At 37.2% G+C, this 17,989-nt stretch overlaps 1 protein-coding gene across 1 annotated transcript in view; it reads left to right on the top strand.

Moving 5' to 3' along the window:
• Nucleotides 1-17,989, top strand: part of LOC135113844 (uncharacterized) — a 179,652-nt gene that overhangs the window by 42,964 nt on the left and 118,699 nt on the right. The window contains exons 4-5 of the mRNA XM_064029463.1: nt 3,882-4,053; nt 14,643-14,719. Coding sequence (XP_063885533.1) covers nt 3,882-4,053; nt 14,643-14,719 — 249 coding nt within the window. The remainder of the gene's footprint in view (nt 1-3,881; nt 4,054-14,642; nt 14,720-17,989) is intronic.

Here is a 17,989-nt window from a genome sequence, read left to right as displayed (position 1 = left end):
AAGAGGAGAGGTGGTGTTTTACATATTGAAAATTAGATTTTAGACCGGGAATGTTGCAGAAGTTAATGTAGAAAAAGTTGAGGGGGGTGTCAAGACACTTAGGGTCGTCGACAGAAAGGCAGTCCGACCTGGGGACATTTATGGTTCCCTCCCCAGATGGGGACTTCAAGGCTGGTGTAGGAGTCGCCATGATAACTTTGAAATTTTTGAGTGAATGGTGTGTGTGTGTGTGTTATTAGGTGCTTGTAGTTTTGTGTGGAGGAAGAGAGTTGTCTTTAGAGGGCAGGCTGTGACTGCCCCCTTGTGTTGTGAGACACAAAGGGAAACGTTCAGTGAGGTCATAGCTGGGTTTAATGATAAGTTCACAGCACCCCCTGAACAGTGCTTTAAACCTCACTGGGAGTAATTGTCGTTTCGGCAGGTGTCTACTACCTCCTGCTGCTGCTGTGGTAGACGGTTATTTTTCTCCTAATTCCACTAACAGTGGTGATCATCAGTTTTGTCCTGTCACGCAATCTTCCTATTATGTATTAATGGTCTAAACCAAACTTCTTGTCTTATCACTCTTACGCTGATGATACCTCTTTTGAGTCACCCTCATTCTCTGTAAATACGTGTTTCCAGACTCGTTTGTGTGTTGTTTCTTTCTCTTGTGGTGTGTAAGTTTTAGTGTTGTTTTCATCTAATATGTTGTAAGGTTCAGGAGTTGATTGACCTAGTCCTAAAAGATTTTTTTTTCTTTTTTTCTTTTTTTTTTTTTGTTCAGAAAGTCTTGAAATCTTTGTACGTGTTTGCTGTTTTACTTAGGGTTTCTCCCTAGTTGGTAGTGGCTTCGGTAAAGATAATGTCGTTGAGTTGATGCTGCAGGCGTTGGTAGAGGCAATAGAGGTGTATAAACCTCTCGAAAGTCGAGGCATAGTTCCTGAGAGTGTTGAAGGTAATGAGAATAATTTTGATGTTATATCTGTGAGTGGGAGTAGGCAGGGGTCTATAGTGAGATTGGGAAATAAAGGAACGGCATCGTGAATTATTTCATACGAATGGGAAATTGCTGAATCAATTTCCTCAAGGTTGACGTGTTGTAGGATAAGTGTTGAGATGTGAATCGATGTACTACTTAAGTTTAGTCCAGTTAGCTTTCATGAAGTTTGGTTTTAGGGAGGTAGGGACGAGTATAAGTGCTGAAGATATAATGATTATTATGGAATTGTGGTGACTGGTGGTGAGTGGTCCTTGTTAGATGTGAATATTGTGGTGAATTCGATGTATGACACAAATTAAATCGGGATTAGTTCCTCTATGTTAAGTGAAATACGTGGAGAAGTGTGGTCCTAGGTAAAGTAATGTTATTTTTCTTTGACTCTATGTAGTTGTCTCCCTTTTATGTTTAAAGTCGTATAACCAAAGGTGGTGTGTTTGCGTTAATGTTTGCCATCATATATATTGGCATGTTTATGAGGAACAAAGTGAAAAAAATCTGGTGTCTGGGATGAAATTGTGTGGGGGGAGGGGGTTGATTAATTGATATAATGAGTTTTTTCGAGGTTATTTTTATTTCTCTGGCTGAAAAGAAGCTGTCCAAAATTTTGTGTTTGCCATTGTGTTTCACTAAAATTGCGTTGCAATCAGCTTAAGATGCCTTTGTAATTTTTGGTGTGTTCAGCAGCCAGGAATTTTTAAAGTGGAGTCATTAGGTAGACATTGGCCAGTGATGACTATTATATTTTTATTTATTTTTTTCTGTATTTTTCTTTCTTTCTGTGAAAACACTGTGTTGGATTTCTTTCCCTGACCCTTCCAGAGCGTAATTTTCGACATTGACTGTCTTTCAGTAGTGGCGAACAATCCTCAAGTTCAATGCTACCATTTTTTTTTTTTTTTTGCATGTATAATTTGTGCAGAGTCAAGTGTATGGATTGTGAATGTGATTTTGTACTTTATCTCCTCGATGCTTTTAGTGAGTTTATGCCTAGTGTCTTTGCACCAACCTGTGATGTTGCTTGTTGGAATGATTAATCCTATTTCTCTGTTTTTGTTTTTTATTTATTTATTTTTATTTATTTATTTATCTATTTATTTATTTATTTGGTAAATTGCTTATATTTTGCTTAGCTGGGAGGCTTGTTGTGATGGGTGGGATGTGTTTGGTGGTTGAGAGGGAGAGTATATTTGTGTAGTACCATTTTCTTGTATTCATGTGTTTGTTATTTCCGTGTTTCCAGTGTTGTGTTCTTGTGTTATTGTCATTTTGTTAGTATATATATATATATATATATATATATATATATATATATATATATATATATATATATATATATATATATATATATATATATATATATATATATATATATATAATGGTGTGTGGTGTTAGTGTTCATACTGTGAGCCAGTGCTGTCTGAGCTACAGAAACAGTCAACGGCTTCCGTGAAGATTGGCGGGACGTGTGAAGCAGTGTTTGGTTGTGGACGCGGACATGTGTGAGCAAGATGCTATGAGAATACCGTTGTTACTTCTGCATTGGTGAATGGTGGATGGAAAGCAGTGAATTAGATTAGAGTTGGAGAGTGACCCAGTTGTGACACGAGCGAGTGACTGTGTAGGTGGGAAGTGTTGCTGAGATACTGGTGTGTGAATGGAGCGATTGTATTGGGAGTTGAGAGACAGGTGTGACGGATATTGTGGTGGTGGTAATCTGGTGTGTTCAACATTTCTTCTACTTATCTTTTAAATATATGTAAGTATTACATTCATGATTGTTAGGTGTATGAACCCTGTCATGTGCTAAAAATCGATGAACTAACTCGGAGGTTGCCCTGACGAAGGGACGCAATACATTTCAATCGTTCCTCATCTTTCAAGATGACGATAGTCACAGGGTGGGGTTTGTGTTGTTATCTATGACTTTTCACTTTGTTAAGAAATGTTGAAATTTGGGGAATTAACCCCATTAGTAGAGTTACAGGATGAAGTAGAATACAGGGTATTGAGTAACAGTTCCTGGGGTCGTGACAGGCAAATCTCAAAGACGGTAGAGAATAAGAGTAGGGTGTTGCACTAATTGCTCTAGGTCATAGAGGGTAACGAAGTTAAAGTCTATCTCACCAGGATGGTCAGTGAAGGGAGAAGATAGCCTAATCTGTTGGTGAACATTGAAATCTCTAAGAATACAGATTTTCGTAAAATAAAGAGTTATAATGTGCTAGAGTTTAGAAGTTAAGTAGTCAAAGAATTTCTTATAGTCAGCTCATTATATATATATATATATATATATATATATATATATATATATATATATATATATATATATATATATATATATATATATATATATATATATATATATATATATATATATATATATATATATATATATATATATATATATATATATATATATATATATATATATATATATATATATATATATATATATATATATATATATATAGAGAGAGAGAGAGAGAGAGAGAGAGAGAGAGAGAGAGAGAGAGAGAGAGAGAGAGAGAGAGAGAGAGAGAGAGAGAGAGAGAGAGAGAGAGAGAGAGAGAGAGAGAGATTTCCGAAGTATTGTACCGTAACAGGATCAAAGTGGATATGGAGTGAAGTGGTTGGCTGGTTTAATTTTATTCAATTGAACCAGATATAGTGACTACTTATATAAAGACCAAAGTAGGTAAAATCCCTTTTCTAATTTGATCATTGACATCTCTTAATAATATGTTTATATTTTCATTAATATGGATCCTTAGCAAAAAAATAAATAGATAAATAAAATAAATAGAATACAATATTTTTTTAAGTAAAAAAAAAAATAAATAAATACACAACACTTTGAAGTTACTAGGTTCTAAGTAGTTCATATTTTCAATTTATACAGCTTCTACGGGGCCACCATTAATGTAACTGCCTTGCCATATGCACCATACTGGATGACATCTGGAGAAGGTACAGCCGCCCGCCACTCAGGAATTGACTACAATCAACTTGTTACTTTGTCTGAAGCTCTCAACTTCAACTTTCATATTTTGCCTTCTAAGAACTGGCAAGAAGTAAGAATCTAAATATATAAAATATATAAGATAAGAGGCACTGTAAAAATTAAATGACAATTAACAGTATATATATATATATATATATATATATATATATATATATATATATATATATATATATATATATATATATATATATATATATATATATATATATATATATATATATATATATATATATATATATATATATATATATATATATATATTCATCGTTCATATATTTCATCCCACGTGCTTACGTGGCCAATCTATTTTAACCACATAAGGTATTTAAGCCTTCCATCACCAGAATTTCATGCACTTCATATTTCTGCCCGGAACCATGCCAAGTCTGCTCTCCAACTAGCCAAAAACCCCTTCATTAACAGAAAGTGTCTAAACCTTTCTAGATCTAACTCCCCTCGTGACTTCTGGAATCTAGCCAAAAATATCTCCAATAACTTTGCTTCTTCTTCTTTCCCTCCTTTATTTCAACCAGATGGCACCACTGCTATCACATCTATTTCTAAAGCTGAACTCTTCGCTCAAACCTTTGCTAAAAACTCTACCTTGGACAATTCTGGGCTTGTTCCTCCCTCTCCCCCACCCTCTGACTACTTCATGCTGCCTATTAAAATTCTTCGCAATGATGGTTTCCATACCCTTGCTGGCCTAAACCCTCGGAAGGCTTATGGACATGATGGGGTTCCTCATATTCTTCTCCGAAACTGTGCCTCCGTGCTTGCACCTTGCCTAGTCAAACTCTTTCAGCTCTGTCTGTCAACATATACCTTTCCTTTTTGCTGTAGATTTGCCTACATTCAGCTTGTTTATAAAAATGGTGACCGTGCTAATCCCTCATACTACCGTCCTATTGCTTTAATTTCCTGCCTATAGAAAGTTTATGAATGTATCCTCAACAGGAAGATTCTTAAACATCTATCACTTCACAACCTTCTATCTGATCGCCAATATGGGTTCCGTCAAGGCCGCTCTACTGGTGATCTTGTGGCTTTCCTTACTGAGTCTTGGTCATCTTCTTTTAGAGATTTTGGTGAAACTTTTACTGTTGCCTTGGACATAGCAAAAGCTTTTCATAGAGTCTGGCACAAAGCTTTGATTTCCAAACTACCCTCCTATGGCTTCTATCCTTCTCTCTGTAACTTCATGTCAAGTTTCCTTTCTGACCGTTATATTGCTGTTGTGGTAGACGGTCACTGTTCTCCTAAATCTATTAACAGTGGTGTTCCTCAAGGTTCTGTCCTGTCACCCACTCTCTTCTTATTATTCATTAATGATCTTCTAAACCAAACTTCTTGTCCTATCCACTCATACGATGATGATACCACCCTGCACTTTTCCACGTCTTTTCATGGACGTCCAACCCTTCAGGAGGTAAACATTTCACGCAGGGAAGCCACAGAACGCTTGACTTCTGATCTTTCTAATATTTCTAATTGGGGCAGAACAAACTTGGTAGTGTTCAATGCCTCAAAAACTCAATTCCTCCATTTATCAACTCGACACAACCTTCCAGACAATAATCCCCTCTTCTTCAATGACACTCAAATGTCCCCCTTTTGTACACTGAACATCCTCGGTCTGTCCTTTACTTATAATCTGAACTGGAAACTTCACATCTCATCTCTAGCTAAAACAGCTTCTATGAAGTTATGCGTTCTGAGACGTCTCCGCCAATTTTTCTCACCCCCCCAACTGCTAACTCTGTACAAGGGACTTACTCGTATCCGTCCATGCATGGATTATGCTTCACATGTCTGGGGGGTTCCACTCATAGCTCATAGTGCTCTTCTAGAAAGGGTGGAATCAAAAGCTTTTCGTCTCATCAACTCTAACTGACCGTCTTCAGCCTCTCTCTCATCGCCGCAATGTTGCATCTCTAGCTGTCTTCTACCGCTATTTTCATACTAACTGCTTTTCTGATCTTGCTAACTGCATGCCTCCCCTCCTCCCGCGGCCTCGCTGCACAAGACTTTCTTCTTTTTCTAACCCCTATTCTGTTCACCTCTCTAACGCAAGAGTTAACCAGTATTCTCAATTACTCATCCCTTTCTCTGGTAAATTCTGGAACTCCCTGCCTGCTTCTGTATTTCCACCTTCCTATGACTTGAATTCCTTCAAGAGAGAGGTTTCAAAAGACTTATCCTTCAATTATTGACTACGGCTTTGGACCCTTTCATGGGACTGATATTTCAGTGGGCATTTTTATTTATTTATTTTATTTTTTTTTTTATTTTTGTTGCCCTTGGCCAACAAAAATAATGTATATATGTAGGTCTCTCCTACATAAAAAAAAACTTTCTCTTCCCTATCGCTCTCTCAAGGAAATACCACACCTTCCCTATATTCTTGCCACGCCATAGGATAAACATCTGCATCACCTTGATGACTTCCTCTCTAGTTATTAGCTAGAATAACGACTTCTGATTGGCTCCTTCACCTCATTTACTGGCACCTGCTTGGCCATTTCTTCGTCTTAGATCTTGTATCTTAACCCGTTTCTCACAAAAATAGAGCCTTTACAGACAGAGAAAGAGAGTCAGTCCAGAGAGAGAATACAGAGAGAGTTCACAGCTCACAGTCAGTCTTCAGAGAGAGAGAAAATGAAGAATCGTCACGTCGGTCATAATATGTGTGTTGGTATCACGCGTTTACACCATATCCATTATCAAATCAAGAAAAAATCTTATAAACTTTCTGCTCTTTTACTCGGAAAATCAACCATAATCATAACCACTACCCGTGACCTCCACTCTACCAACAATATCCTGCTAGAATCAGGTACACCAGTGCAATCACTACCACACAAAGGATCTCATCGATTAATGGTGATCAAAACAAATCGGATATATATATATATATATATATATATATATATATATATATATATATATATATATATATATATATATATATATATATATATATATATATATATATATTCATCAAGACGAAGAATCAGGCTGAAATAGAACAACTCGGACAACGCCTTCAACAGGCCTCCAGCCTCAACTTCACTACAGAGAACAGTGTAAACGGTTCCGTGCCCTTTCTCGACATACTCGTGAAGCAGACAGGCGAGTCCTTCAACACAAAAGTCTATGTTAAAACTACAAACCCTGGACACTTCCTGAACGGTAAAAGTGAATGCCCACAACGATATAAAGACTCCACTATCGGCGCACACATTAGAAGATCTTTTACACACTGCAGTACCTGAAAACAAGAACATCAAGAAATAGAAAGATCAGCCCAAGTGCTAGTTAACAACGGACATAGGGAGATCCTCAATCTCCTCAATAATTACAATGCAAACGTCACCACCACGCAAGAGAACATCGTCCTCTTCTACCGAGCCTTCTACTCATCAGCATATAAAGAAGAAGAGAGAATAATAACAAAATTCGTCAGAAGCAATGTGAAGCCAACAAATCTAGAAAAAAAATAAAAATTGCAGATATATTACAAGCATAAGAAATCCAGCCATCTCCTCCTTAAGAACAGTCCAGACATCAAGAGAGAAGCAAAGCAGAAGTCACACGTCGTATATAGCTTCACCTGCAAACAAGGAAACTGCGAAGTCCTACCTACAACCTATATCGGCGAGACTACTACAAAGCTCTCGCGACGTTTCACACTGCATTTAGCGGCCGGAGCCCCGAAAAACCACTAACAACAAGAGCACAATATCACCATCACCAGGAAAATCTTAGAAGACATCACTGACATCATTGACAGCTGCCCCGACAAAAGAAGATTATCCATTTTAGAAGCCCTCCACATAAAATAAGAAAATCCAAGGTTGAATATCCAAACAATTGACCTACAAGCACTGCCGAGCATGAGAAGATCAAGGCTAGACGACGCACCAAGCGAATCAGCCAATCAGCGACGCCGTAGTGCGCGGCTAGCCGCCGCTGAGACTGGCAGGCGGGTATGAAAGAAAACGCTACCGCAAGAGACCCGAAATCCGGATCTAGTACAGATGGCTAGCTTTGGCGCAGCCATTACATGTTTAGAAAATTAGAACACTTTTAAAGGTTTAGAGAAAATACCTTAAAGAAAATCATTAACGCCGAATTGGCTATCATCTTCAATGAAGTATGCCTTAGAGAGAATCTCCTGCCCATATATACACTTTTTACATATATATATATATATATATATATATATATATATATATATATATATATATATATATATATATATATATATATATATAATAGAAGGAGGCAATAGGCACCTCTCGAAACGATAATTACTCCCAGTGAGGTCTAAAGCACTGAATCAGGGGGTACTGTGAACTTATAATTAAACCCAGCTGTGACCTCACTGAACGTTTCCCCTGTGTTTCACAACACAAGGAGGCAGTCATAGCCTGTCCTCTAAAGACAACTCTCTTTCTCCACACAAAACTACAAGTACCTAATAACACATACCCTTCACTCAAAACTATCATAGCGACTCCTACACCAGTCTCGGAGTCCCCATCTGGGGAGGGGACCACAAATGTCCTCAGGTAGGACTGCTCTTCTAATAATGACCCTAAGTGTCCTGACAAACATCCCCCCTCAACTTTTTCTTCATTAACTCTTACAACATTCGCAGTCTTAGATCTAATTTTCAGTCTATAGAATACCACCTCTCTTCTGCTAAAGCTCATTTTTTTTTCTAACTGAAACACAGGTGTCTGAGGCAACTGACAGTAGCCCCTTTTCTGTTCCCTACTACTTTCTCTATCATCATTTTCATCCCAAAGCTGGATGTTGCGTTTATGTGCGTAACGACATAAATTGCTCTCGTGCCTACGCTCTTCAGTCTTCCGAGTTTTCCATCATCTGGTTACGACTAGAGTCACTCTCAAAGTAAATTTATCTGTGTTGTACACATCTCAGCTAACTCCACTAACTATAAGAAACTCTTTGACCACTTAACTTCCAAAGTAAAACACATTCTGAATTTCTTCCTTTTTTTCAGAGATCTCCATTCTTGGAGATTTCAATGTTCACCAGCAGCTTTGGCTTTTGTCTCCCTTCACTGACCATTCTGGTGAACTAGCCTTCAACTTTGCTATCCTTCACGACCTAGAGCAATTGAAGAAACATTTACTCGTATTCCTGGCCGTCTTGGAGATACGCCCAACATTTTTTACCTTTTCCTGACTTCTAGAACTTCTACTTATGCTGACACCCTCTCTTCTCCATTGGGCTGCTCATATCACACTATCATATATGTATCTTGTCCTATCTCTCCAATACCTCCTCAGGATCCCCCTAAGCGGAGGTGCCTCTGGCATTTTGCCTCTGCTAGTTGGGGTTACCTGAGGAGGTATTTTGCCGATTTTACTTGGAATAACTACTGCTTCCGTGTCAGAGCTTCGTCCTTGTGTGCCGAGCGCATAACAGAGATGATAGTGTCTGGCATGGAGGCGTACATTCCTCACTCTTTTTTCTTGACCTAAACTTTCCAAACTTTGGTTTAATACACCTTGTTCTCGTGCTATACATGATAGAGACGTAGCCCACAAAAAGTACTTTTGTGGGCCTTCCATCACCAGAATCTCATGCACTTTATATTTCCGCCCAGAACAGCCTCCATGAAGTTAGGCATTCTGAGACGTCTCCGCCAGTTTTTCAGTCCTCCCCCCAGCTGCTAACTTTGTAGAGGGGCATTATCCCTCCATGTATGGATTATGCTTCACATGCCTTTAGGTGTTCCACTCATATCGCTCTTCTAGACAGGGTGGAATCAAAAGCTTTTCGTGTTATCAACTCCTGTCCTCTAAGTGACTGTCTTCAGCCTCTCTCTCATCGCCGAAATGTTGCATCTCTTGCTATCTTCTACCGTTATTATGATGCTAGATCCTCTTCTGATCTTGCTGACTTCATGCCTTACTTCCTCCTTCAGCCTCGCTTCACAAGACTTTCTTTTTTCTCTCACCCCTATTCTGTCCACCTTTCATTTGTTAACCAGTATTCTCAGTCATTCATCCCTTTCAATGCTAAACTCTGGAACTCTCTGCCTACTTCTGTATTCCCACCTTCCTATAAATTGAATGCTTTCGAGAGAGTTTTCAAGACACTTATCCTTCAAATTTTGAGTACCGCTTTGGACCCTTTTCTTAGACTGGCATCTCATTGGGCTTTTCTTCTTATTGGATTTTTGTTGCCTTTGACAGGGTTGCTCTTTAATGAAAAAAAAAAAAAAATAAAAAAAAAATATATATATATATATATATATATATATATATATATATATATATATATATATATATATATATATATATATATATATATATATATATATATATATATATATATATATACAGGTTTCATTTCCAAAACTAACCTCCTATGGCTTGTATCCTTCATTCTTTAATTTTATCTCAAGTTTCCTTTCTTCTCGTCCGATTGGTGCTGTGGCAGGCGGTCACTATTCTTCTCATAAATCTATTAACAGTTGTGATCCTCAGGGTTTTGTCCTGTCACCCACTCTCTTCCTATTATTTATCAATGATCTACTAAAGCAAACTTATTGTCCTTTTCACTCCTATGCTGATGATACCTCCCTTCACTTTTCCACCTACTTTTCGTAGACGGCCAACCCTTCACGAAATAAACAGTTTACGCAGGAAAGCCAGAGAACTCCTGACTATTGATCTCTCTAAAATTTCTGATTGGGGCAGAGCAAACGTAGTATTGTTGAATACCTCAAAAACTCAATTCTTCCTTCTATCAATTCGACCCAACCTTCCAGACTCCAGTCCCCCTTTTTTTTTTTCAATGCCACTCAACTCTTCCCCTCTTCTACACTAAACATCCTCAGTCTGGTCTTTACTTATAATTTAAACTGGACACTTCACATATTAAACCTAAAACAGCTTTTATGAACTTAGGCTTTTTGAGATATTTCCGCCAGTTTTTATCACCTTTTCCAGCGTTCTGCATAGGGGTCTTAACCTTTTTATGTATGGAATATGTTTTATATGTCTTTGGGGGGTTCCACTCATACCGCTGTTTTAGACAGGGTGGAATCAAAAGCTTTCCGTCTCATCAACTCCTCTCCTCTAATAGACTGTTTTTAGACTCTTTCTTAACTCCGCAATGTTGTATCTCTTGCAATCTTCTTCCGTTATTTTCAAGGTAACTGGTTTTCTGATATTGATAACTGGATTCCTTTCCTCCGCTGGCGGCCTCACTGCACTAAACATTTTTTTTCTCTCTCCCCTGTTCTGTCCATATATATATATATATATATATATATATATATATATATATATATATATATATATATATATATATATATATATATATATATATATATATATATATATATATATATATATATATATATATATATATATATATATATATATATATGTATATATATATATATATATATATATATATATATATATATATATATATATATATATATATATATATATATATATTACATGCATTTAGAATATTAGATTATGATATCTCATATTATTTAAAATAAAATGCAATTATATTAACCATGAACTACTTAGTAACATCTTTGATAAATCATTAGATTCAGGATAGTTGCCTTCAATATGGTGGCAAGTAAAAATATTCATATATTTTTTAAAGAAATCTGATCAAATGGCAATATGGACTATTACGGCATTTTGGCTGTACTAGGTAAAATTACAAAATCTGTATTTGTCAGAAATATTGGATATAGTTTAGATGATTATAAGTTGATGAAGGATTTACTTAATGGCTTCACGAGTGGTAAGTGATGACCGCGAACTTCTTACATTTTGATGATAAATGGGGGTAGTTATATTATTCATTTTACATTATAGCCCACCCAATGTTCTTGAACAAAAATTACTGCGCATGGGAATGTTGGGCGTTTTAAGCAGGCTGAAGTCATGTTTATGCGACAAGGACACAGTTACAATTAACTAAACAAAATTAGAGAGGATACAAGCAATTATTGAGGTGCTACAATTTTTTGACCACTATTGTGGAGTTAGTCGCGATATTAGTAAATTTGTGGACAACACGAAGATCGGTACGTCATTTATATTGGAATATGATGCACCCGGCCCGCAGACAGACGTAAACAAAAATATCAATTGCACAAATATATAGAAAATGCGTTTTAATTTTAGCGAGGGAAGATTAAATTGACACATTAGATATACTATAAAGAACGACGCTCTGGAAAGATCAGAGGACAAAAAAGATTCAGAAATTATTACTTTTGGCCTACCTTAGCGAGAGCAGTGCAAAGAAGTCAGAACTAATTAAGACCGTTTCTCAAATACTGTCATGAAGTAAAAAAAAATCAGGTTATTACTGCCGACTCGTTGGGGAACTTTAAAAGAAGATTGATCAAAGTTATGGAAAAGGACTATAATCGGGGAAGTGTAGGCATGTTTTATACGTGTAAACATGTTGGGTTCTTGTAAGTACCCTTATTTTTTTTTTTATGTTCTTCTCTAGAAAGGTGCGTAAACCAATACCTAAAGGAAAATTTAGTAGATAGATAAATAGAAACATAGAAACATACATAATATATACATAGGCAGGTATGTATATATATGTATATATATATATATATATACTCGTATATATATATATATATATATATATATATATATATATATATATATATATATATATATATATATATATATATATATATATATATATATATATATATATATATATATATATATATATATATATATATATATATATACGAGGTGTGTCATTAAAGTTCCAGGACTGGTGCCACACAAGTTTTATTTCACATCCAGGCTACAAACTATAGGTTATCTCCTTCGAAGTAATCCCCCTGGCACCGCATGCACTTGTCCATCCTTCTCTGCCAGGCTTGCATGCACTGCTGGAAGGATTCTTGCGGGATGCTCCTCAGCTCCGTCGTCACGGCCTTTTTGATGTCGTCCGCATCATCAAAACGGGTCCCCTTCATGACCTCCTTGAGCTTGGGGAAGAGGAAGAAGTCGCACGGAGCGAGGTCAGGTGAGTAGGGCGGTTGCTCCAGCACGGCGATGTTCTTCTTGGCCAAGAACTCTCTGATGCTCAGGGCATTGTGAGCAGGCGCATTGTCGTGGTGAAGCAGCCACGAGTTGCCCTGCCACAACTCCCGCCTCTTCTCGCGTACTGCACGAAGCAGACGCCGCAGTACTTCTTTGTACACATGTTGGTTGACTGTCTGGCCCTGTGGCAAGAACTCGCAGTGGACGATGCCCCTCACATCGAAGAAAGCGATCAACATGACCTTGAAGCTGGACCTGGACTGCCTTGCTTTCTTCGGCCGTGGCGACGCCGGACTCTTCCATTGAAGGCTCTGGCGTTTGGTCTCCGGGTCGTACTCAAATACCCAGGACTCATCGCCGGTGATGACTCTCCTGAGCAAGTCTGGTTCAGTTTCCAGACGCTCGAGGATGTCCTGACACACCTGCATGCGTCGTCCCTTCTGGTCATCGTTCAGGAGTCTCGGCACCATCTTCGCACAGACTTTCCGCATGCCCAGATCTTCAGTGATAATCTTCCACACGCTGTTGTGGTTCATGCCAAGCTCATCTGCGATCTTTCGAACAGTCAACCGACGATCGTCACGCACCATCTGCTTGACACGCTCAACATTGGCCTCATTCCTGCTCGTTGAGGGTCTTCCACTCCTGGGGTCATCTTCCACGTCCTCCCGGCCCTCTTTGAACCTCTTGCACCACTCAAAAACACGTGAGCGTGACATTGTCTCATCCCCGTACACTTTTTGCAGCATACCCAGTGCTTCTGACGGCGTTTTCCCCAACTGCACCAAAAACTTCAAGTTTGTTCGCTGTTCAGCGCTCATTGTTAAACGACCTGCAACAGAGGACATGATTTTAAAAGCACGTAAGAAAAAGATTAGTGACTGTAGAGGGTTGGGAGCGCAGTTGTATACTCCAGAAGGATTACTTTGAAGGGGAAATATGGTGGTTTGTGGCTTGGGTTTGAAATTCATCTTTTAGGACACCAGTCCTGGAACTTTAATGACACACCTCGTATATATATATATGTATATATATATATATATATATATATATATATATATATATATATATATATATATATATATATATATATATATATATATATATATATATATATATATATATATATATATATATATATATATATATATATATATATATATATATATATATATATATATATATATATATATATTTATTTATTTATTTATTTATTTGTCTACTAATTTTTCCTTTAGGTATATATATATATATATATATATATATATATATATATATATATATATATATATATATATATATATATATATATATATATATATATATATATATATATATATATATATATATATATATATATATATATATATATATATATATATACTCGTATATATATATATATATATATATACAAAGAGAGAGAGAGAGAGAGAGAGAGAGAGAGAGAGAGAGAGAGAGAGAGAGAGAGAGAGAGAGAGAGAGAGAGAGAGAGAGAGAGAGAGTATAATTTATCAACATATCATATTCTTTACATTGTATGCAGGTAACAGACCAAGTCGAGGCTCGTGTATCCTTCATTGCAAGTATCGTATACGTGGTTCTACCCAATAGACTCGAAAGGTAATATACTGTAGTAATAAAGTATAAGAAATTACGGACACAGACACACACACACACACACACACACACACACACACATATATATATATATATATATATATATATATATATATATATATATATATATATATATATATATATATATATATATATATATATATATATATATATATATATATATATATATATATATATATATATATATATATAACCAATACAAACTGTCCCTCAAGTGTGGTGAAAAAAAAAGAAGTTTAATTAATTTGGGGGCGTTTAGCGTTTGACTGGTTTTGTAAGATTTGACCAGATAGTGTGCATTAAAATGTTTTCCGCTGATCCTAGGTGCCTGTTTAAGTAGGAAGGCTTTCTTTCATATTCCATGAGATAGTGTTTGAGTGGCGTGTCTGTCTCATTAATGCAGTGGATGTATATGTGAGGAAAGTTGTCCTTGATTACAGTCCTTGGTTACAACGGTAATCTAGCTTACGTCTGTATATGTATTGTTTTTTTTTTTTTCTCTCTCTCTCTCTCTTTTGAGGAGTCTGGGAATGGGGATAATGTTTTTAGTGTTGTGCTTCTCGGCTCTTTTAGTGTGTTTCTGTGTATGGTGTGTGTCAGCAATTTTTTTTTTCTTAGGAAGTTTTTCATTTGAGAAATATTTGTGGGAATATGTGGGTTGACACTAGATAGAATGAGCGCTTCTTTAGCTAAGAGGTCAGCTTCTTCGTTTTCTACAATGCCTACATGACTCGGAATCCAGTTTAGGTCAATGTTTCTTTCTTGCGTCTGATTGTTTGGGCTATTGCTTGTATGTTTTTTTTTTGTGATGTTGATGTTATTTGTTGGTGATGAGTCGCGTAATGTCTATAGTGCTCCGAAAGAGTCAGTGTGTATCAGAATGGTTCTGTGTCTTTGTTTGCTGTCTTCCATTTCTTTATGTATAGCGACTAGCTATGTTTGTGGTGTGGATGACCCATCAGGGAGTCGTTAAAGGCCTGTCGTGTCTGTGGTGGTGAAGGTTGCAGCAGCTCGTTTGTTTGTTATGTCGCACGATTTATTTGTATAGTAGATGTCCGTGTTATCTGTTGGAGCGAAGCTACTAAATACTGAATTAGCCATCACATTTAACGAGACTTATATACGAGAAAACCACCTGGCCGTATAAACTCATATGTTCAAAGTAAATATATATATATATATATATATATATATATATATATATATATATATATATATATATATATATATATATATATATATATATATATATTTACTAGAAAACCACCTGGCCGTATAAACTCATATGTTCAAAGTATATATATATATATATATATATATATATATATATATATATATATATATATATATTTTTTTTTTTTTTTTTTTTTTTTTTTTTTTTTTTATGTAGGAAGGATACTGGCCAAGGGCAACAAAAATCTAATAAAAAAAATGCCCACTGAAATGCCAGTCCCTAAAAGGGTCAAAGCAGTGGTCAAAAATTGGTGGATAAGTGTCTTGAAACCTCCCTCTTGAAGGAATTCAAGTCATAGGAAGGTGGAAATACAGAAGCAGGCAAGGAGTTCCAGAGTTTACCAGAGAAAGGGATGAATGATTGAGAATACTGGTTAACTCTTGCGTTAGAGAGGTGGACAGAATAGGAGTGAGAGAAAGAAGAAAGTCTTGTGCAGCGAGGCCGCGGAAGGAGGGGAGGCATGCAGTTAGCAAGATCAGAAGAGCAGTTAGCATGAAAATAGCGGTAGAAGACAGCTAGAGATGCAACATTGCGGCGGTGAGAGAGAGGCTGAAGACAGTCAGTTAGAGGAGAGGAGTTGATGAGACGAAAAGCTTTTGATTCCACCCTGTCTAGAACAGCAGTATGAGTGGAACCCCCCCAGACATGTGAAGCATACTCCATACATGGACGGATAAGGCCCTTGTACAGAGTTAGCAGCTGCGGGGGTGAGAAAAACTGGCGGAGACGTCTCAGAACACCTAACTTCATGGAAGCTGTTTTAGCTAGAGATGAGATGTGAAGTTTCCAGTTCAGATTATAAGTAAAGGACAGACCGAGGATGTTCAGTGTAGAAGAGGGGGATAGTTGAGTGTCATTGAAGAAGAGGGGATAGTTGTCTGGAAGATTGTGTCGAGTTGATAGATGGAGGAATTGAGTTTTTGAGGCATTGAACAATACCAAGTTTGCTCTGCCCCAATCAGAAATTTTAGAAAGATCAGAAGTCAGGCGTTCTGTGGCTTCCCTGCGTGATATGTTTACCTCCTGAAGGGTTGGACGTCTATGAAAAGACGTGGAAAAGTGCAGGGTGGTATCATCAGCATAGGAGTGGATAGGACAAGAAGTTTGTTTTAGAAGATCATTAATGAATAATAAGAAGAGAGTGGGTGACAGGACAGAACCCTGAGGAACACCACTGTTAATAGATTTAGGAGAAGAACAGTGACCGTCTACCACAGCAGCAATAGAACGGTCAGAAAGGAAACTTGAGATGAAGTTACAGAGAGAAGGATAGAAACCGTAGGAGGGTAGTTTGGAAATCAAAGCTTTGTGCCAGACTCTATCAAAGGCTTTTGATATGTCCAAGGCAACAGCAAAAGTTTCACCAAAGTCTCTAAAAGAGGATGACCAAGACTCAGTAAGGAAAGCCAGAAGATCACCAGTCGAGCGGCCTTGACGGAACCCATACTGGCGATCAGATAGAAGGTTGTGAAGTGATAGATGTTTAAGAATCTTCCTGTTGAGGATAGATTCAAAAACTTTAGATAAGCAGGAAATTAAAGCAATAGGACGGTAGTTTGAGGGATTAGAGCGGTCACCCTTTTTAGGAACAGGTTGAATGTAGGCAAACTTCCAGCAAGAAGGAAAGGTAGATGTTGACAGACAGAGCTGAAAGAGTTTGACTAGGCAAGGTGCAAGCACGGAGGCACAGTTTCGGAGAACAATAGGAGGGACCCCATCAGGTCCATAAGCCTTCTGAGGGTTTAGGCCAGCGAGGGCATGGAAAACATCATTACGAAGAATTTTAATACGAGGCATGAAGTAGTCAGAGGGTGGAGGAGAGGGAGGAACAAGCCCAGAATCGTCCAAGGTAGAGTTTTTAGCAAAGGTTTGAGCAAAGAGTTCAGCTTTAGAAATAGATGTGATAGCAGTGGTGCCATCTGGTTGAAGTAGAGGAGGGAAAGAAGAAGAAGCAAAGTTATTGGAGATATTTTTGGCTAGATGCCAGAAATCACGAGGGGAGTTAGATCTTGAAAGGT

This window comes from Scylla paramamosain, chromosome 26 (assembly GCF_035594125.1).
Source record: "Scylla paramamosain isolate STU-SP2022 chromosome 26, ASM3559412v1, whole genome shotgun sequence".
Classification (NCBI taxonomy): Eukaryota; Metazoa; Arthropoda; class Malacostraca; order Decapoda; family Portunidae; genus Scylla; species Scylla paramamosain.
The sequence above is the reverse complement of the archived record's forward strand: the minus strand, read 5'-3'. Positions and strand labels throughout refer to the sequence as shown.